Genomic DNA, 27985 nt, shown 5'->3' on the forward strand with positions numbered 1-27985 from the left:
ATGTATAGTTTCACAAAACTGAACTCAAACCATTCTGTTTTTGCTTCAAATTTCAAAATTATACAATCTAATTTAGATTAAAAACTGCTATAATTTGTCATTTTGTAAAAAAATAAATAAATCGTGAATCGAATCAAATCGAATCGTGAGTTGAGTGAATGGTTACATCCAGTTTTAAGGGTAAGGGTATAGGGACGGGTAGGTTTCGGGTAGGGGTAGGTATGGACATTAAAAAAGCCTCAAACCACATGAATAAGATGCTGGTAGCACAATCTGATAGATAGCATTTTTCGCTATCGATTTGTGCTACCTATCTTTTTAATGGGAGGTAGCACAATCTGAGCGGGTAGCACAAATCGTCAGAACACCGGCAGCGGGTGAAATGTATCTCACGCACCACCCAAATAATTGCACTCTTAAACTTTAGGAAGAGATGAAAATCTAAAGCGGAATAACTAAGAGAGAAGGAAATTATATAGCACTACAGTCATTCCATATTTAACATACCATTTCAGCTTCTTAATCTGTTATAATTATGCTTCACTGACATGTACTCTAGAAATGCACCCTCAAATGAAACTACAAACAAAAATACTTAATGACCATTTTAAACAGCTATTTATAATGTCCATTAGCCTATCATTCGTTGTTGGACGATGATGCTAAAATGTTATAACCGTTGCTATATGGCTGAATAGTGACTCTTGAATTGCAATCAGCAGGGTTCGAACCTGCAACGGATACCAGTTTAGCTTGTTTCTTACAAATGCTACAGGAACTAAAATAGACATAGCTACAAGTTGAATATAAATCCATATGCAATAGCTGTTACAGGCAAATGCAAAATAAACATTGATAACTTCTGTCAGGCATTAAGATTATCTGACTGAAATTTGTAGGATAATTATTACTGATATCAAACCTTGTTAGTATACCTTGTTAGTTTGATATCAAACCTTGTTAGTATAAGCTACGACTTACAAGGCATAAACAACAGGAATAAATGTAGATCTTCAATATGTTATTATGACTGTCACCACTCAAGTCAATCATTCAAACTATTTTTGCTGTCGTTTAAGCACATCTTGATATGTCATATGCCATGTCATTCATATATGGATTTAGCAACATCTAATCTAATAATCCATATTGATTTTGGTGGCACCAAATGACAAAAGTTTAAAACGGCAGTTCAAACGTGATTCTTTGGAATGGACGTTGCGTCTAAACGGCTTAAGAAAAAAAAAACTCAATAGACAAACAAGTTTTCTTAAATAATTAAAGTTAATTAAGCAATGAAGCTATTATAAAACATAAGTACTTACGAGTAAGGATCATGTTTTGTTTTCTATAAATCGCGATAGCCCCGCTGCGATATGCTTCACGAGTCCTCTTCGTTTTATTCCAACATTACAGCGAAGCTCTTGTGGTATTCCAATAAGAGGTGAATTCGCAAATAATATTATTTAAAAAAAAAACACTAGTTCCTCCGAGCTAAATAACGTTTATAGAAGGTCCAAATACCAAATAGAAAAAAATAAATCCATGACTGATTTCCTTTCCTTTCTGCTCAGGGGAAAAAATCCTCACTCCACCGGAGAGAACTGTTTGAAACGCCTGTGAACGGTCTGGCCCGCGTGTGTTAGTGTGAATGAACAGACTGATACACTGTTTAGGAATGGGAGGCTGGGAGGCTGGGAGAAGACTCCACCTCCCCGCCCAGGACAGCCTCAGGTGGGCTTTCGCTGCTTTAGACGGGGAGGTGGAGCTACTATTCCATTCCCAAAGCCTAGCCTACTTTACTGGAATGATTGTTTACAACCGAGACTGTTAGCCTTCCACAGAATTATGCACACAATAAAATCAGTATAAAAATGTATAACTAGTAAATTAAACATTCAACAACACAGCCTATATCACAAGACAAAATGCACATTAAGATCAATAACATACAACGAAAAATTAATTGACTCGGTTCTTTTAAAAGAAAACCAAATAAACAAGTGTAATCCGATTCAAATAACATAAAATCAAAAAAAAAAAAAAAAGTTGCAGTCATAGTTTACTGAACGAATCCCTTGTTGAACCGATGCAACTAGTAGCCTAATAAACTGAATAATTGCAAATCGTTAAAACGTGTTTTGATTTCATATAAGGCTATTCATTTAATTTACAGAAGAAAACGTGTAGGCTATTGCGCAATTCTTGTACCGGCAGTAAAGGGGAAAGTGAGGTTCTCTCAATTCCATCGGTGTCACTTCTTGTCATCTTCACTAGCCTACTTAAGGCTGATTTATACTTCTACGTCGGACCTACGCTTAGAGCTACAGAAAGCGAAATTTAATTTAGGACTAACAGTTAGCCTACGTTCAGATGCTAAAGGAATTCATACCTCGATAAGCCACACGCAGCCGTAGGCCTATACATTAAATGAATAGGAACTCAAATTATAAAAAAATACAATGATTAATTAATACAAAATTAATTTAAAAAATAAAGATATACAAAAATTACTGAGAGGAGGTGCTCTACCAACAATAGAGGAGGTGCAACGAAAAATCAAATAGCCATATCAATTGAAAAAGGTGCAGTTGCAATCAAACTTTATTGATTAAAATGACGTTTCGGCCGTTATAAAGGCCTTCATCAGATATCATATATATAATTAAAAATAAAGATAATCATAACCTCTTGTGCGCATAACGCATCACCGATTTAATTAATTCACGTTTACTTAAAGTTTGCTGAAAAAAATAATATACAGCAAATCAATCTGATTTTGAATCAATCAATTTTTCTTTCTTTCTTTTTTTTTTTTTTTCAAGCGGAATCTAAATCATCCAAAAGTGAGAGTGAGCTGAAATACTGCTCATTTGGCTGTATGACATTGTTTGGTACTTGACTACTTTAAACTGTAATTAAAATGGCGCGCCGTTAGCATATCATTAGAAGTCTCCATTAAGGAGTGGGGCCGTCTGAAAGCCGCTATTGTTGGACATGATGTTGTGAAAGGGGAAGACAATGAGTCCGTTCTATGGTAATTCCAACAAGCCCCATCAACAGGCGTCCCTGATCCTCGTCTGTTCCCGCACGCACGCACGCACGCTCGCTCATAGATGCAACGGTGCAACAGCAGCTTTTACACAGAGCAAGACCTTCTATTGTGTGAGGAGCTCTTATTGAGATCAAACAAGCTTATGGTCCTCTCTGAAGCTTCCTGCTTTAGAAGTCAAAAGAAAGTCATGTTCACTTCCTTTTACGGGCTCAATTAAAATTATTACAAAGCCTGATGGAGACCACTATATTCATGCAAGAGAAGTCAGTAGATGTTTTATGATTATAATTAAGCTATGTTTAGAATGGAATAGGCTAGTTGGTCTAATGGTTACAGAATACTATTCTGACTAAAATTATTTTAATATATATACTGTATATATATATATATATATATATATACACACACACACACACACACATTATATATATGTAAATGATGACTTTTTGATGCATGTGAAAGTTTTTTTTCTTGTTCTTGTCTATGTTGCTGTTGTCATAATTTCAGGAGTGACTCACAGAACAAATTAGTGGATTCACTCCCATAATTAAATGTGGTTGTCACTCCTAAACTTTGAAATTCTGAAACATGATATACAAAACTTTTCTTTAAAATATAACTGGATTATAGAAAGCGAGCAAGGAGTGCTCCATTTATTGCATGACTGACTGAGCTCACTTGCTTGAAAACTCCTGTTATAATCAATGAATCTAACTACAAACCGCATATCTCTTATTTACATTGTGTCTTATAATGAGAGCATTTGCAAGAGTGTAGAATTAAGCCATTAAGCAGAATTCAGAATTAAGTAAACTTGTGAAAACAAAAACTCATTTAGGTTTTTGAGGATTCTGAGTAATAAACACCTTTGATTGACCATTTCTTTTAAGAACTCACTGGATGTACACAACTCACACACATTACCTATTTTGGATTCAAGAAGGCACATTTCACTGAAACGTGAAAAGTTTGCATCCCTGTTTATCTCACTCCCTGCATTGTAACACACAAACCTCCCATACAGTATGCAAAAATACCTGAATTACTGAATCTGCAGAGATTTTGAATTGTATAATCAGTGCACACTATGCTATCCCAAAAGGCCATAGGAGCTGAGGACCTGAAACATACACATTTTACATTGTACATGTTATACACCGATTAAAAAAGTATGGAATATGCTGACCATAATCTCTGCAGTTTCTCTTGTCTGGATCTGTAAAACAGTGTGGCGTGTGTCTGACTCACAAGGAAAAACTTATGCAGTATTACTAGGGCAATTGCCTTTACTTGTGGAATCTTTATCTCAGCCTTTATTCCTCACTCTCCAGAAATTCAGCTGTATTCAGACATGCCAGAGAGAATGAGTGAGAGAGACGTGTGTGGTTTTGGAACTGACTCATCAGATTCATCACTCTTTTCCTATCTCTGTCTGTTATTTTTATGTCTGCCCCTCCTGTTCTTTTTTCACAGTCTGGTAACACAAAAAAAAAGTTCACAGATTGTTTAACCTGTTTTTGTCCATATAATGAAACAAAACAGCACTGGATCGCACTGAATAGGATAGAAAGATCGACAGACAGACAGACAGACAGACAGACAGATAGATAGATAGATAGATAGATAGACAGACAGATGTTAAAATAAAAAAGATAAACAACTTTTAATTTTCTTTGAATTGACAAAAATGAATGAATTATTCAATGAATCAATGAATGAATCAATATTTAACACTTTTTCAAAATCCGAACCTGTGTTATACAGAAGTAAGTCATATATATGTTTATAGATTTACCATTAGGATAAGTAAATCATAAAACAATTAGCTTTTTTGAATGCACTATTCCACATTTTGTGTGTGTTGGCAATAAAACAGACAATGGCTACTATACTTAAAAGTTCACCCATGGTTTGAGCTGAAATCCCAACTGCTAAAAATGTGCACAGAAAAGGAAATGGAAATGGCCTGAACTGAAATTATATTTTGTGGACATTATATTTAGCAGGGTGCCATTGCAAATTAAAGAAGCATATAAGAGACGCCACCCTAGCACTGTCTGAAGTTCACCGGATCCTGTACTTCTTCTACTCCCACAATGCTTTGCCTTTCACAGAAACAGAACATATGATCACCACTGAGGATTTAGAAGTTAGTATTTTTATGTGAGTGTGACACCTTTATTTTTATACTGGTTCATCCAGGCTATCTAGTTTGGGTTCATTTCAGTTCTTATTCTATATACTAAAGGCTGTAGTATAAATGAATACTTGAATGCATCTGTGTGCATGCTTCACAACAAACCACTACAGTAAATCCCAAAGTAGGGTGAGCTACAGAAGAATAGAACTGTTATTATCAGCTATTTATAAACCAGCACAGGCTCAAAACAATCAGAAATAGAACCGAGCAGGTGTGAGCATGTGCATTTCTAAGCTGTGGAAGTAAGCTGATGTATTTTTGTTTGCGATTGTGCATGCTAAACAAATGAGGACCTTGTGCATTAGTACATAATGCATTTCACCAGACCACATGAGCTGGATATGTATATACAGAATGTGCCAGTTTTAATATCCAGAGGATAAAAACAGGAAAAAGCCACAAACACACACTGGTACCTCTTGCCCTGTTCTTACTGACACATCCAAGCCTCTTCCACTTCCACACAAACACACCTACACTGACAGCAACAAAAGTACACATACACACATTTCCTAATTCTAAAATATATATATTTTTTATTTTCAACAATTCTAAAAGACATCTCAAAATAGCTTTTTTTTTTTTTTTTTTTTTTTTTTTTTTTTTAATTATTACCTTTACACTATAGATCCTAAAATTGTAATTTATGTGTTTACTTGAAATATATTTCTAAAGTATTTAATTTTTTTTAAAATTATTTAAAGGTCATCCAATAACACTTTACAATAAAGTCTCATTTGTTAACCTTAGTGAACAAACTAACCGTAACTTGAACTAGCAATGAGCATTATATTTTCATAGCCTTTATTAATCTTTATTATTGTTAGATGATAAAAATACAATTGTTCTTTGTTCATTAACTAATGTTAACAGATAGAGCTTTTGCTCTATATTAGCAAATGTTGAAATTAACATCAACTAGATGAATACATTCTGTAGAATAATTGTTTATTGTTAGTTCATGTAAACAAATTACACTTTATACTGTAAAGTATTACCATCATTATCATCCAATTAGATTTGACAGTAAATAGCCACAGTTCAGTCCAATGTTTACAAATATTAATACATTCATATAATTTGTACAAAGGAATTCAATAATAAAAAATAAATAAATAAATAATTTCATTATACACCGCTGTTCAAAAGTTCGTAGCCATAATATTTTTTATGTTCTTGAAAGAAGGCTGCATGAAAGTAATATTGTGAAATATTATTAGAATTTAAAATAAATGTTTTCAAATTTAATATATGACAGAATGCTATTTATCTTTTAATGCTATTTTCTAAATGTATTTCTGTGATGACAAAACTGAATATTCAGCAGGCATTATTCCATATTGTACACAGCTGTTATGGAGATATATACAGAGTGCAGAGATGGAGGACTTCTGGCTCTCCTCAGAAGCTGTCTGGAATCCAAGAGGCCCTGAGGGAGATTGCTGAGATAGACTCTCTTCAAACATGGACTCAATGGATTTCGACTGAGATTCTGAATATTTGCTCATAATGGGGTTTAAAAGGTGAATGTATGTGTTAATAAGCATGTATAAGGTAATTTATGTGTATGCATGTGTTGCAATGCCACATGCGTGTCCAGAAAATGGCCAACAAATGTTTAGCGGTATACCAGCAGCAGTATTCACAGGCCATCAGCCGGCAAGAGATGAGCCAGGTATGGCATTCACTCAAGAAACATATACTGTACTGTATCTGTTTAAGCAAGTCGTTTAAGGTTACAGTTTACTTTGTATTTCATTGAAGTTAGCAACTATGGGAGGGAAAATTTTAATGTTTATGCATTTTTACTTGATAGATTTGAGAAATGTTATTAATATTTATTAACAATATTGTTAAATCCATATTTGAGCTGTATGTCTTGGCAAACACCACATACACCAGAAATACTTTACCTTCTACGGTATTCAGGTGTGAATCGCATAAACCACTGTCCTCCACAGGTCTCCTTTCCAACTGCATGTGCAATGCTTTCAAGCACTCCCAAAGTAAGCCATTAGCTGAGTTTAGTTGATCTGATTTACAGATCAGTTTTTCCTCACAGTTTTGCGGGCACATGGCAGAGAGAGAGAGGAGAGTGTGATGCATCCAAACTTTTCGTCCAATAACATGCTGACGTGCAACAAGGGTGAGCCTCAAAATACATGATGTGCCCAAACAGAGTTCACCTAAAAATTAATATTTGCTGGAAACTTACTCATCCTCTGGCCATCCAAGATGTAGATGAGTTTGTTTTGTCATCAGGACAGATAATTCACAGAATCCACAAATATTCTGCAATACTCCAGTCCATCAATTATCGTCTTGCAAACCAAAAAGCTGCATGTTTGAATAAACAAATCCATCATTAAGATATTTTTTAACTTCAAACCGTTGTTTCCAGCTAAAATATGAGTCCTCTATCCATAATTTTCCACAATCCAAAATAGTTCTATGCAAATATGTCGGTGAATTTTTATGTGAAAGGACAACAGGGGACTTTTTATCCAGAAGCAATGGTTTAAAGTTGAAATACCTTAATGATGGATTTTTTTTCTTACAAATATGCAGCTTTTCACTTCACAAGATGATAAATGATGGACTGGAGTGGTGTGGATTACTTGTGGAGTATTGTGATGTTTTTATCAACTGATTGGACTTTTAATCTGAAGGCACCCATTCACTGCAGTTTCTGTTCTGAACCAAACTCCGAAACAAACTCATCTACATCCTGCACTGTAAAAATAATCCGTAAAATGTACGGTAAAAAACCGGCAGCTTTTAAATAATAACATATATAGAACGAGCACAGTGTCATTCACACAAACACCAAACACCATCATGGTAAAGAAAAAAATATAGCACTTAGCATTGGATAAATACTTTAAAGCAAAGTGTTATTCTTATATATAAACAAATATTTCTAACGGCAGATTTCAAGGCCAAGGCTCAAAAATGCAGCTGTAAAGGAATTTATAAATATAATTATGCAACAGTTTCCCTTCTCTAATCCGATTGGCCAAACAGTGTTCCATTTGGATTTCGGTTGTTTCCAGACCAAAGTACGTAGGTGGAGTGATTTTATATTAAATTTTTGTTTATTTAAATTTTATTTATTTATTTTTTTAAATTTGTTACCATTAGTTAGTGCATTAGATATAAAGAACTAGCAATAAAGAGTACCAGTTTATAGCATTTATTAATCTTTATTAATGTTAATTTTACATATATGTTAAACTTTTAAAGTCTTGTCAATTAACATTTACAATCATATTATTGTATTTTAAACTAACAAATTCACATTCACAATTGTGTTGTTTGTGGTCCAGGGTCACATATGCTAGTAATATGCATGCTAATAAGCAACTATTAATAGTGAGAATTGGCCCATAAACTAAAGTGTTACCCAATAAAATAACAGATCTACTTAATTACTTACATAAGAACTGCCCCCCTGGTATAGCCTGGTTTCCTCCAAGGTTTTTTTTTAGGCTTTTTCATATAGGCTTTAGTGATATTTGTGTCATGCTTACCTATAAAAATAAATAAATATTAATAATATTAATAGTTATTTTATGATCATTTATTTATTCCTTCCTTATTTTCTATCAAACAGGCATTATTACTATTAATACTATATTTTATTATTATTATTATATGATCATTTATCTTATACCTTTCTAGCAAACATATGTATATAGTATTATATATACATATAGTATATATTATATAGTATTATATATTATACACAAAAGTTCAACAAACGTGTCAGCATTACAAATATGATATCGCTTATTATCTTAACTTTCTTTTTTTTTAATATCAGAATCACAGTAATTAGGGGGTACATCAGCGGCAATGTATTCCTAATGACGCGTCTAACAAGCCAAGATCAGGACATCCTGTTGTTTACAGAGTCATTTACTCATGACCGCAGTGATCTACCAGATAATATTCTACAGTAGACAGCCTTGCTAAATTTAGTTAACGCCAGTAACTCAGTAGACAGTAGATTCGCAATCACCACAAGAACGGCAGCTTGTTTTTCTGCTGTAGCAGTGGCAATATTAAGATAACAAGCAAACCAAAATGCAGTCATTTGTGAGATTTTAAGGGGAGCACATCATCTGGTTTATCTTTGTCTTGTGTGACTAATGTGCTTTCATCAGCTAGCATTTCAAAGCAGATGTCATGCTTCAGAAGTGTTATACGGCTGACTAACACTCAGACAGATGGGCAGAAATATTTTTGGCTGTGATTTCATAGATTGTGATTCATGTGAATTCCTATCACTGGCACAGCAATGCACAGCTTTAGTTATGTGAAAACTTGGCCAAGGTATGATGGAATGTGTTGGCTGCCAAGCATGTGCCAGTCGACAAACTATGATTGTGAATAAGTCACGGCCTTGGGCGAAGATATCTTACAATACTGCTTAAATAAACATCTACAAAGTAGCATTCACATACAGGTTAAAATTTGCAACACTGGCTCAAAACTAAAAAGTAAGTACACATTAAACATTAAGTGTAGACCAAAATAAAAGTAGGCAAAGTAGATGTGGATTTCTAACTAGCTCAACCAGCAAGACTTCCTTGGTCAGTCAGCTTCACTGGAAAGATCATGCTAGTTGAACCGCATTTTTGCAGGTGTAAAGCATGTTTATACTGGTCTACAAGCCAAACCAGTGTCATACCAGGACTAACCTGCAAACCAGTCCTAACTAGCATGGAAATTTAGGAGGACAAATTGAAGAAACTATGTAAATAGGACAAGCCAAGTAGTCAGAGAACTGTGAAATATAAGCTGACTTCTATTAACTGGGAAATTTGGGAACTTTTGGTGCAGCAGATGGGTACAGGACTTATGGTGGAGGCAGCATATGGTCTGGGCTGCTGCACTGACAGACAGTGGATTACACAGCCTGAGCACCTAACCTTAACTTCCTTGACCTTCGACCCTGCACTGAACTTTCATCTCAGATGAAGCATACTGAACCACCAGCAGCCATGTCCAAACCAAACCAAACCAAACCAGGTGGACAGAAGGAAAGAATGTGGCTTAAAAAAAGAGAGTATTGTTGTAGAAGTGTCATGCCTATGCAAGTGGTTCCAAAAGCACTGTTGAAAATTAAGTTCCATATTTTTGTAGGTATTTATCTATAATACTGTAGCAGAAATGACACATTCATTCATTTAAATTGGAAAGTCCAATCAAGTCACACTTTTAACAGATCATTCGATTAAACTGAGAATTGCAATCTCATCTACCCAGCTTCATATAACTCAAAATGTGTATGACTTTTGTTCCACAGAGTACAAAATAGTAATTATCAAGAAAAGTAGTAATATCCAAGCTACTCTTTTGCATATAATGAAAATGCATGATCACTTGCTGACAGACAGACAATATAATAATAATAATAATACAATTAGTCATTGTCTTTGTGCAAAAAGCAATAGAGACCACAAAAAAGTCAGGAATGACATCAGAGGAATTAGGAACATGACTCAAATGAACTGAGTATTGATTTTGCAATACAGAAGCAACATGTAATGCCTTGGATGTTGGTTTGGTTTGTCAGACATCACTAGTTTCCTGTGACTTTTTATGGTGCTTAATAGACCATGCTTGAGTCAGGAGTTGACAAATAGGTCAGGTAATAAAACATGTCTTGGTGCTGCCAGCAGAATTAGCTAATTTATTTCACAACACCCTTGACCTAGTTCACTCCAAAGCGCTGTAAGAAAGAAAGAGAGAGTGAGGGTGAAGGATGTACATGAGCTCCTGTAGGTTCATCAACAGGACAGACACAAAGCGAGCGATTGACCTCACGTCCGTGTGGGTATGTGCGTGTGTATGATGGGGGACTTGGTCCCCCTTTAGGGCATGTGTGTGAATGCTCCTCTTTAACTAGAAGTGAGAGTTGGGTGGACTCCGGAGTTTGGGTATTTCTTGGATTTTCTTAAGAGGTGGGGCCTGTCAATGGGCACAGAGAGGACCATTGAAGAGAGACTTTTAGCACATGTTTCAACATAGGTCCTCTTAAAATTCTAACAAGTATCCATTGGTAAGTTTTAATGACCAATGTCCTTATTGCTCTGCGGGAGGTGAATGCGGATCTTAATCTTGCGGCCCACGTCAAGCTGAGGGCTCTTGGGAAGGAATCTATGGAATCCTATTGACTGAGATGAATAAACAAACACATTATGTGCAAGAGGATTTGATTAAAGAAGAATGACGCAAGTCAGCCCAGGTGTTACGGCCCACTCTTTGCATTCCCTAAAAACCACTAAAACCACTTATTTTGAAATACTTTCTCACTCTGTTTATCACAGTGCATGTTAGAGAGCTTCTATATATGCCTGAAATTGTACTCAGGGCTGGATATATTCATGTCTAATATTTGCTTGACCACATTCTTGAACTGTTTATATGAATAGGACTGAACATATTGCTAAACTGGCATGCTTAGTTATTTCGAGCAGCGGTTTTCAAACTTTTTAATGCCAAGAACCCCCAAATGAAAGAGAACTCCTTCTGAAGATATAAAGGAAGCATTTATACTATGTGAGAAAAAGTGTAATATTATAAATATAGCGCGTTGTTTCCTCATTGTAGCTTTTAAAAGTAGCTTTTATATGTTTTATTAGCTTTTATATTGTCGTTGTCATTTATATTGTCATTAATTACTTGCAAATTATTAAATTATAAATAAATTATAAAATATTTACTTTGTATAAGTTAACAGCATTGTTTATTCTACCCGGTATAAAATAAAAATAAATCAAAATGTCGGACAGGAAGTTCGGCTGATTATGGCAAAATTGGCATCTACATTCTCGGCATGACCCAAAGAATATATTGAGAACAGTTTCAATTAAAATAGGCTAATATACTCAAAGGTTATTAGCATTTTTGGAAATTTGGTTATTATGGTTTGACTCGGCATGCTGCACCGAATCTAAAAAGACCAGTTTTGTGATTTTTTTTGGTCAAATTATTCAGAAGTTTTAAGCCCAAGTAGCCATTTTCCTCCTGACCACTAGGTGGTGCTGTGCCGAAATTGTGCAGGTAGCCTCAGGTCATGGTTATTATAATACATACCAAGTTTTGTCTCAATACGCTAAACTGTTGCGGAGACACAGCCTCACATACATTTTTGCCTGCTCTTCGTCAAATTCGTTCACGCGTTATTCGAGAACGGTTTGACTAATCAACTTTGAATTCCGTAACTTTTGCCAGCATGGTCTGAAGATGATCTGAGAAAATTTTGCTGAAAATCAGACAAACAGTCTAGGACAAATTCGGAAAAGTAGGTTTTTCGAACCATTAAAAATTGCGAAAAATCTTGACCAGTAGAATTTTACATTTTGGTGTCCATTTGAATCCGCATGAGCCAAGGAATCAGAGGACAAAAACTTAAGTGCAACTTTGGACAATTGTTGGCTCTAGAGGGATTGAGATAGAGACTCCAAATTTGCTATGGTGACAGATCAGACTGTCCTCTATCTGCGTGCCAAGCAAGCGGTTCTATGGGCTGCCATAGACTTCCAGAGCGGAAGAGAAGCATAATAATAAGAATACCTTACCAACGGATACAATAGGACAATACAGTGATTCAAACTGGTGGTCCAGGAATAATAATAATAATATATTATTATTCCTGGACCACCGGTTTAAATCAATGGGTGTCATCAGTAGATAAGAACAATTACTGCAGTTTTATATATATATTTTTTTTTTTTAATAAAGCATTATCCTGATGAGGGACTTCCCTGGTACTACAAACAGAACAATCCCTAGTTAAAAAAAGAGTCAAGCCGATAACCAAAACCCACAGAAATGCATTCTGTTGCTGTAAAACATCCAAACTTGCTGGCATAACTCCATGGATGACTTAAAGTGAAAATATGAGCTCAATTCCCACGAGATGAACTGCTATCTGCATCCCCTGCTCAGATCCCAGAATGAATGGTATCTTCTCACTGCAGCCCAAACAGCGTTGAAATTCTTTAAATGGTTGGACTATGAGTAATATTATTAATTCTCAGACTAACACACCAACATGGATGGCTGCTCCTCAGATTTATCACAGTATTTACCAGCTTCATCACTCTAGCTTAAAAATAGATCTCAAGAACTAGGGATGCACCGAATATTCGTCAACCGAAATTATTAGGCCGAAAATAGCAAAAAAAATCTATTTCGGTGTTCGGCCGAATAATATGAACCGAACAATGACGAACGCGATCAAATAGAGGCACGCGCTAATGCAGCAAACATGTCGACAGTGAGAAAGTATTTAAAACTATCAGAGAAAGATGCAGAAATCATTACAAGCGTGAAGCACCGACAGCGAGAGACTTAGTGCTGCATCAAGTCTCCGATGAGAAGAAGAGGTGGCTAATAGGGATGGGCGTATCGATCCAAAGTATCGATATATCGATACTGACGCGAGTATCGAAAGTAGAATTGCATGTATTCTGACAGCGCTGCACGAGCTGGCGTTGACAGGGTTCAAAGTTCAAAGCGCGAGGAAAATCTGCGCTAAAACTGTTACTCGCCAGTTGCTCAGTAACATTTTTGTGAATTTTTTTAAAGGCATGTGACAATGTGATAAGTGCGACAAACATCTTCCCAAATTCGTAATGAGAATCATTTATAAATCTGCATGCTGTTGTCAACAAAAAGAAGCACTGAGATCTTCCTGCGGGTTTCTGCCAAAATCAAAACAGAGAAAAAGAAAAGAAAAAAAAAAAACTCCATCGACATTCATAAATGATACTATTGTAATTTTACTGTCGTTATGTAAAATAAAATAAAAAGTAAGAGACAATAATAATGATGATAATAATTACCCTACAACAGTTCTATTAATACATTTATTAGAGTATTCGGTATTCCGCCTTCGGCCCAGTGTTTCATTTTGTTCGGCTTCTGCTTTGGCCTAGAATTTTCATTTCGGTGCATCGCTATCAAGAACCATTGACACTCCTTACGTCATGGGCTGAGAGAGGTCAAGATTGCTTAAAACAAATAGGCATGTGACTGTCTACATCATCCATCTCAGACTGAGAGGAAAGGCAGTTCCAACAAGATTTGTCACCATCTTAGAACTCAAATCTCGAGAGCAAAACAACTCAATTTCAGTCAGACAAATGTCCTTTACACTATTCCAAACTTTATCACAGCGGATAACCTTTCTAAACATCCATGCAGCAGCAAAATCAATATCACCCCCATGGACCATCCCAAAGACAAAGTCTGGATAAACATTTAAGTTTCATTAAGTCATAGAAGCCTAAATAAATGGGTAGAGATGTGAAGTTCTAGATGTTCTTCAATCTTTTCTATTTAGTTTATAGTTCTAGATCCCTGAGTCAGACTTAGTGCTAATACCATCCAGCTGCAGTTTTGAAGCTATGACAACAGAGACTCCCACTTAACTTCCCAGCCCCCAACAGATTGAATTCCAGGAACCAGTGACTGACCCCAAGCTAAAACATTATAGCGGTGCGGTAAGGACCACAAAGCACGAATAGTTGCACCATATAGAAAGAGATTTCCCTTGACAAACTCAGAAAAATTGTACAAAAGCTGTCATTGCGGCGGAACCCTTTCAAAAGGTAAACCTTTGTATCTTATCTAGCCCTTAAGACTGCATATTAGTAACTTAATGGTATTAGTACCATTTGAAAGGGTACCGACCAGCGACAGCGTTTATAGCCTTTTTTCTGAGAGTGAGGGCTAAATAACCCTAAATAGGACATTGCTTTCCACTTAGTGCGATTATCAAATTGCAATGGCTGTGATTCCGTTAAATAAATACTGTATATGTGAGTGAAGTGCAAACCTGTGTACTTTTACATGCGAGCACCTCGTGATCCAGTGTTTTCAGTTCCTCAGCGCCGCTTACAAAAAAGCTTTACATTTGAAAATGAAGACAGCTTAAACTTACAACTTATGAATACCCTTATAATGCATTCTATAAAAAGGCTTAGAGCAAAAGTGTTAACAAACACTTTCTCTCATCTCATGCGAGTGTACATCTAATTACACTTGTCTCAGTAATATGAGACATCATATGATTTTCTCAATGCAGTCACAATGCTTGGAATTACATTTATGCAGTATACAACAGAACAGAGGCATTATTGAAGTCGGGTCGCGACAAGCATGATGCTGTAAGAACATCATAAAATAAGCTTTGTATGAGGAGTCAAAACAGACCAAAATGGCTGCCTCTATAGATTAACTTCAAGATTAATGTGCTGATCATTACGGCATAGGAATGCAGGTAATCATGGTGACCACAAACAAACAAATAACGACATATGGAAACATTATTAATGACTTTTCACATTCACGCCGGAAGCATTTGAACTGTATCTGCTGGCTGTCACATCTTCTCATGCTAGATCCTAGAGCCTTGAAGAAAAGTCACGAGAAATGTTTAGAGAAAAATACACAGAGACTCAAAAATAATGATTGTTTATCATAAAACCTGCCATAAAATTGATGTTTTTTTTAAGCTTATGGTGGGATAACTTTTCCAACTTTTACTCAAAACAGATGCTAGGTCATGTGAAATGGCCCTTCAAATAGGACATAAAAAGAGCTGTGCGTGTGTTAAGAGTGACAAAGTGTTTGGTTTATGAGCCAGATGCACTCCAGCAAAGACTGAGATAAGTTTCCACCTCACTGGCTGCGCATGTTCTTCAGTAATGGTGCAGAAACCATCACATACCTACCTACACACACACACTCGTGTTAAATAGTGTCAGCACTACATTCGGGCACTCCATCGCCCCTATTATTACCTCCATCATTACAGCACCGTTGAGGTCATGTGTCAAAGTTCACCCGACAGGGTTCACATCTCGGGGGTGACACTGCGCTGCGGTGGCTTTCTGAGCCTCTTGTCAGGACGACACTTAGTCTGTGACCTCAAGGTCAGAGGTTAAAGGTGACGGTGACACCACCCTTATCAGAAAGCCTCAGATGCTGAGAGTCTGCCCTGAGGAGGAGAAGAACGGGCTTGGACAGTAAGAGAGATAGAGAGCTTCTTTGAGAGAGATCTGGAAAATGGAGGCCTACCAGGGAGCCTTTTTTGGGGGCCACGCCAATCTCAATTCATTTTATCTCTCCTTTTCTTCCATCCTTTCTTCCTTTTCCCTGGTTTTTCGGAAATAGCAAGAGTAGGTGAGGCCAATTTGTCTCTTTTTAATCTCATTCTGTTTCCCAACCCTGACTTCCTGTTTTGGTAGCTCCACAAGAAAAATATTACTGTAGCAACATATTGTCTTTGGATGATATCATATGTTTGAATGATCCTCGAAGCAAAGAAATGGGTTATGTTTTATTGCAGCTAAAGAAACTTCTTCTTATTATCAATGTTGAAAACAGTTGTGCTGCTTAATATTTTTGTGGAATCTGTGCTATATTTTCTTCCGAGATTCTTTAATGAATAGAAAGTTTAAAAGAATCAGCAATCTTTGGATATTATCATATGTTAGAATGATGCAAAATAATGAAATGGGCTTATGTCCTATTATATAAACAATGGATTTACATGATACTACAGTTAGTTGCAGCCCTCAAATTTAATGGTATAATATCTAGATAATAATGATAGTATTATCTAGATATTACATTAAAATATTATTCTAATATCTAACATATACAATATTTAAATTATATAGATATTTTTTGAGCCCCTAACACTACCCGTGCATGTCAACCATTCTATCAAATATTCAAGATTTGGGACAAACCTGACTTCAGTAATTAATTAAATAATGAATTAATTAATCCAGAAGTTGTGGAATACAGAGCATGAATAGAACACTTATTATATTTTATGGTGCTTTGCCATTTTTTGGAGCTGCAGATTGGACATTCTGCTTACAAAAACCCTTAAAAGATCAATTTGTGTTCAGTGGAAAACAGAAAATATTTATTCTGAGTGAGCGAGTGAGTGATTTGACCCTAAAAGTTCGCTCTAGAGTCTCTCTCTCTCTCTCTCTCTCTCTCTCTCTGTCTGTCTCTCTCTCCAAGCAGATATAAGCAGATCATCCTCCGTCACTTACGTAGCCATCTGTGTTTTCTCTTAGTGTCTTTGTGAAAACAGTATCTGACTGTATCGGTTTCCTCAGTTTTTGATGGAGTAGGTCAGATCACTAGTTAATTATTTTTGTGAAAAGCCTCTAGGAACTATGTAACAATGCTTTTCATTACTGTAATTTAAGGGTATTTAATTTGTCTTTGCATTGAACTCCCTTAAGATACCAAATACAGATCAGCTCTCTGCTAAAACTTTCATTAAACTAAAAGCTTTTTCAACACGAATGAAGAAACTTCTGACCTCGAAAGCATTCCTGTGGCATACCAAATCATAAGACAATCTCATCACTTTTTTACTGCCTGGTTTTTGGCACATATTTACATATTTTGATGAAATTAATGGTGGGGGTGTTAAAAACGTTTGGGTTGGGTGTGGAGTAACAGATCATACGAGTTTGAGTAACAGATCTCCCACTGATATGAAATTGGACAGAGAGGCTTTTGGCAAAAAGAATCTAGGGTGGATGGGTGTTTGTTTTGCCTCAGCAGAGAATATATCTTTACAGACAAAAGCAACTATTGCTATTTCTCAAATATCTACAGTATATTAGAAAGTTGTGGTTTTGTATTTCTCCACAACCTTTGAATACTCGAAGGCTCTGAAAATATGTATATATTTATAAAAGCTTGAAGGAAGTCTCGTATGCTCACCAAGGTTGCATTTATTTGATCAAAAATACAGCAAAAACTAACAAGTTTTAAATAATAGCTTTCTATTTGAATATATTTTAAGATGTCATTTATTCCAGTAATGGCAAAGCTGAATTTTCAGCAGTCATTACTGAAGTCTTTAGAGTCACATGATCCTTTTTTAGGATTTTATTTTCCTATTTTAGCAGCTTTGTGCACAAAGGTTGTTTGTAGGGCTGCACGATAAATCGCATGCGATATTTAACGCGCATCTTGTCAGAAAGCCGGTTCTGTAATCAGTGGTAAATCTCCATCACCTGCGTGCTTTCACATTGAGCAGCATTAACTACACAGAGCCGTTGTTCACTGACGAGCTGCGCAAAAAATCGCGCGAATATGAACGTGGTTTTGCGCAGCTCGTCAGTGAACAACGGCTCTGTGTAGTTAATGCTGCTCAATGTGAAAGCACGCACGTGATGGACATTTACCACTGATTACAGAACCGGCTTTTCTGACAAGATGCACGTTAAATATCGCATGCGATTTATCGTGCAGCCCTAGTTGTTTGTATTTAGTCTGACACAATGTCTATTCTTACATTTCAATTTAATCTGGTACAATCTTATTTATACATTTTAAAAATCTGACCGTCAACTCGCACACACAGTATCTGGTTGTCAGTTGAGACCGCAAAATAATCATTAACATGTAAGTCAACTTCAATGCTGGAAAACACAATTCAGACTGTCTCTTGCCAAGAGCTTTTTTGGCCAGATGTCAGAAATACAGGTTACCCCTGAGACGCGAATTTTGACAGGTGTCACTGATAATATCTTTAACCCGTGACAGCCGTAACATTAGACATAGATGCTAATAGCCTGGTGTCTGGTGCATAAACCAATAAAGAAAGTAGGTTGAAGTTTGTAAAGAAGTGCTTTTTCCTAGAAACTGCTGGCAATTACCTTCCACTGACTGTCACTTAGAGAGCAGAAAGCCTTAATCTAATGAAGTAGTAGGCCAGGTCATTATATCATACTATATTATATATATGGAGGGTTCACAACCCATAAGCAGATACAGGATCAGGCACTCCGACAGATAAGCACACATATACTCAAATCTCTAAATTTTTAAAAAGACATATACAGTATCTTGTACAAAACTCCACTTCCTCTTTTAATCTACCTAAAGTTTTTCTACTGTCTGCTGTTAGCATGAATTAGATGAATGTTATCTATGACTGTTAGCATGATAGATCCTTATGGAGATTGGCTCACAGGCCTTTCAAGACCTTAGCAAAGTAAAAATGCGGCTCCATGTCTCATGTGCTGCTGAGATGTTAAACTACGGCGCTCGTATGGGTGGCGCAGGTACGAGTCCAGTCTGCAATGCTAACTGATCCCAGAAATTTTAAATAATTATGCAAACAAAGGGCATCTAGTTCAATGCTTACAATAAAGTACTGTAAAATACTATGGTATGGTGAAAATAACAGATGGTAATATCATGGTATTTTGAAATTCGTGTACATAGTATTTACATGGTACACCATACCATAGAGTTTCATATAAATACCATGGTACATGAACCACAGTACCCTATTTCAAAATACCATAGTATAACCACATGATACCACAAATATGCACAAACAAAAAATATTGAATAACTACTATTTTTTTTGGAAATGTTTCTACCATGATGTTCCTGGAGGTAATATGGAGTATCATATATATATCATGGTACATGAAAGCAAAATACCACAGTATTAACATATGATACCACCAAAACTCACTTTCAAACAAAGCAGCTCTGTGATGGTCATTGTGGCGAATTCATGTGACCAACCTGAACATGTTGAGAAATCTGCAAGGGGAAATATTTCACCCTCACTTTAAATGTCTTATCACATGGATTTTTTTTTTTTTACATGTTGTACTTTTTTGTAAGGGTCACATTATCATGGTACACATCCCAAAACATGGTATTACCATGTTACAGATAGTAATACCATTGCACTGTTTATTTTAATGGCATCCAAATGCCTGCACAAGACTGCACTACTGGAGACACAGCATATCTCCCTAAATAACTTTCACTTATCATTAACGGAGGGAGGGAGGGAGAGAGAGAGAGAGAGAGAGAGAGAGAGAGCTGATGATAAGGACAGAACACAGGTTTAAGGCCATATGTGACACTGGACCACAAAACCAGTCTTAAGTGTAAATTTTTCGAAATTGAGATTTATACATAATCTGAAAACTGAATAAATAAGCTTTCCATTGATGCATGGTTTGTTAGGACAGGACAATATTTGGCTGAGATACAACTATTTGAATATCTGGAATCTGAGGGTGCAAAAAAATCAAAATATTGAGAAAATCCAATTGAAGTCCTTAGCAATGCATATTACTAATCAAAAATGACGTTTTTATATATTTACGGTAAGAAATTTGCAAAATATCTTCATGGAACATGATCTTTCCAAATGAAGTTCTTAGCATTGCATATTACTAATCAAAAATGAAGTTTTTATTTATTTACGGTAGGAAATTTACAAAATATTTTCATGGAACATGATCTTTACTTAATATCCTAATGATTTTTGGCATAAAAGAAAAATCGATAATTTTGACCCATGCAATGTATTTTTGGCTATTGCTACAAATATACCCCAGCGACTTAAGACTGGTTTTGTGGTCCAGGGTCACATATGTCTTATAAACGCAAAACTCAATGCAGCCACAACAACCAGCCGAAGAGGAAATTAAGCATAGCTCTATAAAACCAAAACAATGAAGAAGGAGATTATGATGCCTTTGAGAGCGAACAATAGCGATGCTGTTATTGCAATCCTCCGTTCATTTATAATATGCTGTTGAAATCCTCAAGAAACCTCACATCTTCCTCCCTGGAAGATGAGAGTAACATTCAACCCTTCTAAATGTGAATGGCGCAACACCACAAGCATTCCAGCAAATGAAAACGCATGAACATGAATCTTTGAGCATAGACTTCAGCGATGCATCTCAGTTAAATAAAGAGTATTTCTGAGTGATTAAAATAAAGATCAGTGGGATGTGGTTCACTTACTCAGCCAGGGACCCCTAACCAGGCAGAGGCCGCTGTGTCAGCAAGACGGGGCCCCTGATAACTGCTGTGGAGCTCCCACAGTCTCAGCTATCACCACAGGTAAACAAACACAGCAGAACAGATGAAGGACTGAAGATAAGAGTGGGGTATGTAGCGTGGGCTCAAATCTACACAAACACACTGAGTATTGCACAGGCATAAGGAAACCCAGAGACTCTCTTTGTGTAAAATCAAGATGGGTGTGTTGTATAGTTACCAACGGTAGGTTTCGGGGGCAGTCGTAGCCTAATGGTTAGAGAGTCGGACTTGTAACCCAAAGGTCGAGGGTTTGGCAGGGATTGTAGGTAAGGTGAGTGAATAACCAGCGCTCTCTCTTCCACCCTCAATATCACAACTGAGGTGAGACCCTTGAGTACGGCACCGAACCCCCAAATGCTCCCCGGGTGCTACAGCAAAATAGCTGCCAACTGCTCTGGGTGTGTGTTCACGGTGTGTGTGTGTGTGTGTGCATTTGGATGGGTTAAATGGGCGAGTATGGGCTACACATCACGTCACTTCACTTATAACCAACTTCTTGTTCGGCTATAAACTGAAAATATACACAAAGGAGGCCTTGAATACTTTTCATTTCTGTTAGGTTTGCTCTTAAACATTTACAGCATTAAATAAAAGAATCCATCACCAAAGTTCCAGTAATAATGCAATTAAACTGCTATGCCTCTACAATTTAGTAAACATGTCCATATTTATTGTGTCAGTTTATCTTAAAAGATGCTTTAAACCCCTGAAAATGTCCTTTTGGATTTTGCTGGGCCAATCCATCTCTAAAAATGGTGATGCTGAGTTGGTCTTTTTAGACAGGATGTAAAATCAGACATTCTTCACGGAAAGCACCCAGCGCAGTTTCCAAATATTTGTAGCGAATCAGCTCATGGGGAAATATGAATAATTAATCATAGTGCATACCGCTTTTCGGAACGCCTTTTCTGCATGAGAACACATATATTGGTTCCTTTCAGACCAGACTGGTTCTGATTGGAGGATGTTTGATGGGTCACCGCTGTCTAAATGGTCTGACTATGTCTGGATTGGTCTGTTGACAGAGCTCATAAGTGACCACTGACATCACTTTAAGACCTGTTTTACTGGGGCTATTAATAGACTTCAGTTCATTGGTTTTAACAGATTTCAGTTCCTTCACATGCACACATTCAGGGTCAAAGCTAAGGAAGTCATCTGTCTTGAGAATCTATCATGATTGCACATTGAATGACTCACGTTCTCTCATTTAGCATATCATTTTAAGTCTGTTCACTTGGCGGCCATCTTGATAATACTTCCAGACCATTGCTAGTCATGCACTGCTCCTGTGTATTTAAATGAGGAAAGACAGAAATCTCGGTTTGTCAGAAGGTACAGTTGAGGTCAAAGTTTTACATACACTTTGCAGCATCTGCAAAATATGAATTATTTTACCAAAATAAGAGGGATCATACAAAATGCATGTTATTTTTTATTTAGTACTGAAAAAATAAAAGACGTGCATAAAAGACATTTGCATATAGTCCACAAGAGAAAATGATAGTTGAATTTATAAAAATTACCCCGTTCAAAAGTTTGCATATGCTTGATTCTTAATACTGTGTTGTTAACTGGATGATCCACAACTGTTAGATTTTTTTTTCGTAATTTTTAAACACACTGTAAGTGCTCAAGTTATTTATGAATTCAATTGAGAAAGTAGTCAAATTTAAGTGTTTACATGGCTCTTTCCTGTTAAATGAATTAAGATATACACTACCCCCTTTCAATTGGATAGAAATACGACAACTGGATGCGACTGAGTCATAAATCATAAATCTAATTATAAACAGATTACTTAGTTGCATTTACACTAAATTTAGCTAGTAATCTGACAATAGTACCATACAATGTATGTCTTTAGCTCAAATCACACACACACACACACACACACACACATGTCTGGTTTGCTATCCTTGTGGGGACTCTCCATAGGCGTAATGGTTTTTCTACTGTACAGACCATATTTTCTATTGCCCTACACCAACCCTACCCCTAAACCTACCCCTCACAGGAAACTTTCTGCATTTTTAGATTTTCAAAAAACTTCATTATGTGTGATTTATTAGCTTGTTTACCCGTGGGGACCTCAATTTAGGTCCCCACCGTGACACGAGTCCCCACGAGTCTGTGTGTATTCAGGTTTAAGTCCCCACCAGAGTACACACACACACACACACACACACACAACGTTATTTGTCAGGCTGGTTCACATACTGCGCAATTAAGAGTAAACAAACACCTGTGGAAAAAGGTAATTGACTCTTTAAGTATAAGTTGGGACCACATTGATCGTTGTGATTTCTCCCATCCACATTAATCTAAAGAGTGTAAAGAGCACATTCTCAAGTGATTTAGTTAATACAAATGTATATAACATGACAGTCATGACCAAATGTCAAAAGGTCTCCAAACAAAAAGAAAGTGAAAAGAAGAGAGAGAGAGTTGGAAAAGTGAAAAAAGAAGCAATGGAAGAAAAGCAAATAGCCTTTGGTGTGAGTTTCACAGTGTCACTGGGTTTAGGAAATCATTCCTCTCATTCCCCTTGAATTGAAGGAGTAAATGAGAGCAAGAGAGAGAGAGAGAGTCAGGCAGACTAAAAGCATTAGTGTAGAATTAGAGTAAAACACTCACATCCTATAGTCATGTTTGCTTACACATAAAACACTGCAATGTTGTTTAAAAACGTGCTACCTAACTTACTGCCGATTTTAATAGGACAAATTATTTTAAATTATTATTTTAAAAAGGCAGTCAAACTTTACTGCTTTAAAACCCGTTATAACAAGACTTACAGTCAGAGGACTACAGGTTAGAAATGTGTATTTGAAGAAATGTCACAATGGTTTATCTATGAAAATGACCCGAGGCAAAAATATCACTCTATTGGTGTGACAAGACAAAAGAAAAAAAAAAAAGAAAGGAAGGAAAAGAATCATAATATTTGATCTCTCAGGCATGTTTGAGATCCTAGCAAGGATATATTGCAGAGTATGTGTTTTGCAAAGTGGCAGCAGCGAGGCTCTCAGGACCGCTGACAGAAAACAGGAAGGAATGTTTCAAACCATGTGGAAGATAAGAGAACTGTGAACATCAGCATTGGTGAGGAGGTATAAAGACAGACAAACACATAAAACACACGCAAACACACACATGCACATCGCATTCCTGGACCACCCGTCTCCCCAAACACACACTAAAACTCCCTTGAGATTGTGGTCTAATTAAACTTTATCTCTCTCTCTGCAGCTTTATGAGATGGGTGTGTAGAATGTGTTTGAAGATGCTACACGGCTCAAGGCTGAAGACTTGGTACAGTCTGAACACAGCATGACACAAACACAAACACAAATAAACATAATAAAATATGAATAATTGCTACAGAATCTGACTAACCATATATGTACACCCAAGTCTCTATGGTATTCGTGTCCCTATGTGGCCTTGGTTTCTCCTTCAATGGAACTCTACACTCATAACTTCCAGTGAGTGAAAATGAACTTAGATTTTCAATTAGCAAATAAACAGATCTGTTCAATAGTCTTGGTATGAAAAACAAAAGCCGTCCCTCTATCATCAGCTAAATATGACGACGTCATCATCTGTCTTCTTGAGCGTATAATACAGTGCCTAGCTTTGGCTTTCTTTGTTTGGTTGTTTGCACTGTAATGTGAGATGGAGTCTTCACATTTTGTTCTTTCTTTATGATATAAGCCATCGTTAACACTAATGGGACTGAAATTTCAAGAATACTTCTGAAGACTGCAATATTTTTGTCATTAAAGTCTCTTTCAGCTCTAGCATAGGTGCCTAACCTTTTAAATATGAAATATAATATAAAATATAAAGTATTTACCCATAGTGAAGAGCTTTGAACAACATTAAATGAATGAATGAATAAATGAATGAATGAATGAAATAAAATTTATAAAAACAACATAAAAAGGGTGGACACAAAAAACAAAAAAACAAAAAACAAAACAAAAAAGATTACAAACATTAAAACATGGAACATCATAAAAAAATCTAATTAAAATAAATTAAATAAATACACAAACATAAAAACATAAACAAAAATAAATAAATACAAATATTAAAAACATGAAAAAGGTGGAATTACAACAAAACATTTAAAAATAAAGTAATAAAATAAAATAATAAAACAATGAAATATAATATAAAATGAAAAATAAAATAAAATAAAATAATAGTGGAGACATGGTTCCATTGGCATTTTTTGACTGTGGGTGTGTAAATTCTGGTTTTGGTAATTGCATAATGATGTGTGAAACATCCTGAAAACATAAATAGTCTTTCTTTATGATATAAGCCATCATTAACACTAATGGAACTAAAATTTCAAGAATACTTCAGAAGATTTTTCTTTATTGCAATATTTTCCACATTAAAGTTTATTTTAGGTATAGCATGGGTTCCTTACCTTTTAGTATTTACCATATTAAACTAAATAAATATTGAACAACATGAAAAAGGGGTGGAAACATAAAATAATAAAAAAATATAATAATAATAATAATAATAATAATAATAATAATAATAATAATAATAATAATAATAATGGAAGCATGGTTCCATTGGGATTTTTTAACTGGGTGTGTGAATTCTGGTTTTGGTAATTGTATAATGATGTGTGATACATATCCTGAGGCCATAATTGTGGCAATACACTTAAAAACAAGTTCAATTGAAGTTGATTATGGCACAAACTTTTTCAGATGAAGGGGACTCTTCAGATGTGGTTGTTATTGTCTGAGAACAGATAAACCACAGCGCTTTAAATGGTACACTCATCTGGTTCTAATACGCAGCTTTACCCAGCATTAACCAGAGGGTTTCCAGCCTAGTCCACTTGGAAGCCAAACAATCCCACAGTGGACATTTCCTGAACCAGCACGACTCAGACTCATGGACCGGCCTGTGGCTGACTGGAACAGCAGGCTAGCTGCTGTAAATCATTGAATACTCAGGGTCGATATGTGTGCTGCAAGCCAGATGGAGAGCAGGTGGAAAGGAAAGAGGATGACCTTGAGAAAAAGGCCTTCAAACTACAGCCTCGGCCAGCTGTGGGAATCAACAACATGCCATGGAATTTTGCAGAGAGCAAGTGTGTGAGTGTGTGAATGAATGTGAAAGAAAGAGAGGCGGAAAGGTTAGAGATCAAGCCAAAAATGGCTAATTTGACACTTCCGTGTGGCTTTGTTGTACTTAACACTTAACAACTTGAAAATACAATATCACACCCCTAGTTTTCATCCTCCACTGACTAGCAGGCATGAACACACACATTCTGGGCCTCAGTGGGCTTGTACCCAGCTGAGGAGGCTTTGGTCTGAGTGCTAATGCATGACAAGAACCCTTTAAATCGGACTAGCCAACAAGACTCCCCACTGGTGATCTTTTCACTCAGAAAACAAAAGACTGACAGCCACTAGCAAAAGCAGCAAAGTCACGCGGCATGACAGCGGATGCACAAATGAAGCTGTTGGACCTGAAGGAGACCACTTGAGACTTTGTGAAGCACACAGTTATTTATTCTTGTTTCATATTCATGGAGATGATGCTTGTTTAGATACTTATTTGTATGTAATTTGAACTGTCATAATTTCTTTAATTCTAGTGACGTTTGAAAATGTACTTCTATTCAGCTGATATGCAATTTGTCAATGGATAATTTTAAGTGATTTGATCTAATCAAATCTGAAAATAAGGTCCACATTTATAAATATAAAGTCTCTTAAGATAGGGGCGGGAGGGGGGTGGGGCAACATTAAAAAGAGGTGGAAACAGCTATGCAAGATTTCAGAATGCAATCTAATCTCATTAAATCTGAAAACAAGATCTACATTTATGAATAAAGAGTCTCTTTCAGAATTATTTTTGCTTTTATTTATCTGTCCCCATGGCTTTGTTCAGTCTTGTAATGCAAAGCATGTGTCCTGACTCCCATTCAGAAGATTTCTATAATGATTAATGTCAGACAAAGCTATTTATAGGTTATGTAATTCCATTAGCTGGTAAGCGCTAAACCCTCGATTGCACAGTTTGTCCTCTGGTTGCCTGGAAGACATCACATATACTGAACTTGGCAGCTGCGCAGGTGACCTCTGACCTGAAGGCAATCTGAACTTTCATCAGTCGTTAGCCTTCTGGGTTATGACGCTAAATGCTACAGCTAATCCAATTAAAATCTATCAGTGGAGAAAGTAAGTTGTGAAAATCATACTAATGTCACGTAGAGCCCTGAGCAGATGAAGGAAACATTTCCATGCTAGTCCAACCCTAAATGCCTGTCAACAAATTATGGAATAAAAAAAAATAAAAAAAATCAGTGTCTGGTTATTTTTTATTATATATTTTTGTAATGTTGTTATGTGCTTTTGTCATTTTTATTAGTTTTTGTTTATTTTAAATATTAAAAAAATATTTTTACATTATTTTATTTTGTTTTAATTCATTTAAATTAAACTAATTTAATTAATGTAAATTAAACAAAATTGAGAAATGTTGCCCTGGCAATTAAATGAAATAAGTTGAAGTTTTTCTTGTTTATATTGTAATTTTTTTCCCAGTTTTATTTGAATTAACAAAAGTCTTTTAATTTTTAGTTTTTTAGTTTTAGTTAACAATAATAACCCTGCCTAAAACCAATGGTGTATAAAGTACCTGAAAGCCATACTCAAGTAAAAGTACAGATATCTTACCAGAAAATGACTTTGATAGAAGTTGAAGTCACTGTTTAGAATATTACTTGAGTAAAAGTCTTAAAGTATGTGATATTTATTGTA

General features: G+C 36.0%; 1 protein-coding gene across 2 annotated transcripts in view; it reads right to left on the reverse strand.

Moving 5' to 3' along the window:
* Positions 1–27985, reverse strand: part of LOC107750042 (rho GTPase-activating protein 7-like) — a 68840-nt gene that overhangs the window by 27216 nt on the left and 13639 nt on the right. The window contains exon 1 of one of the 2 annotated variants that reach the window (XM_016565295.1): positions 1326–1632. The exons of the other annotated variant lie outside the window; for it this stretch is intronic. Coding sequence (XP_016420781.1) covers positions 1326–1338 — 13 coding nt within the window. The 5' untranslated portion in view covers positions 1339–1632. Of the gene's footprint in view, positions 1–1325; positions 1633–27985 lie in introns of those variants that run through there. 2 annotated transcript variants of the gene reach the window in all.

Source organism: Sinocyclocheilus rhinocerous, unplaced genomic scaffold (assembly GCF_001515625.1).
Source record: "Sinocyclocheilus rhinocerous isolate Xijiao unplaced genomic scaffold, SAMN03320098_v1.1 scaffold2829, whole genome shotgun sequence".
Classification (NCBI taxonomy): domain Eukaryota; kingdom Metazoa; phylum Chordata; class Actinopteri; order Cypriniformes; family Cyprinidae; genus Sinocyclocheilus; species Sinocyclocheilus rhinocerous.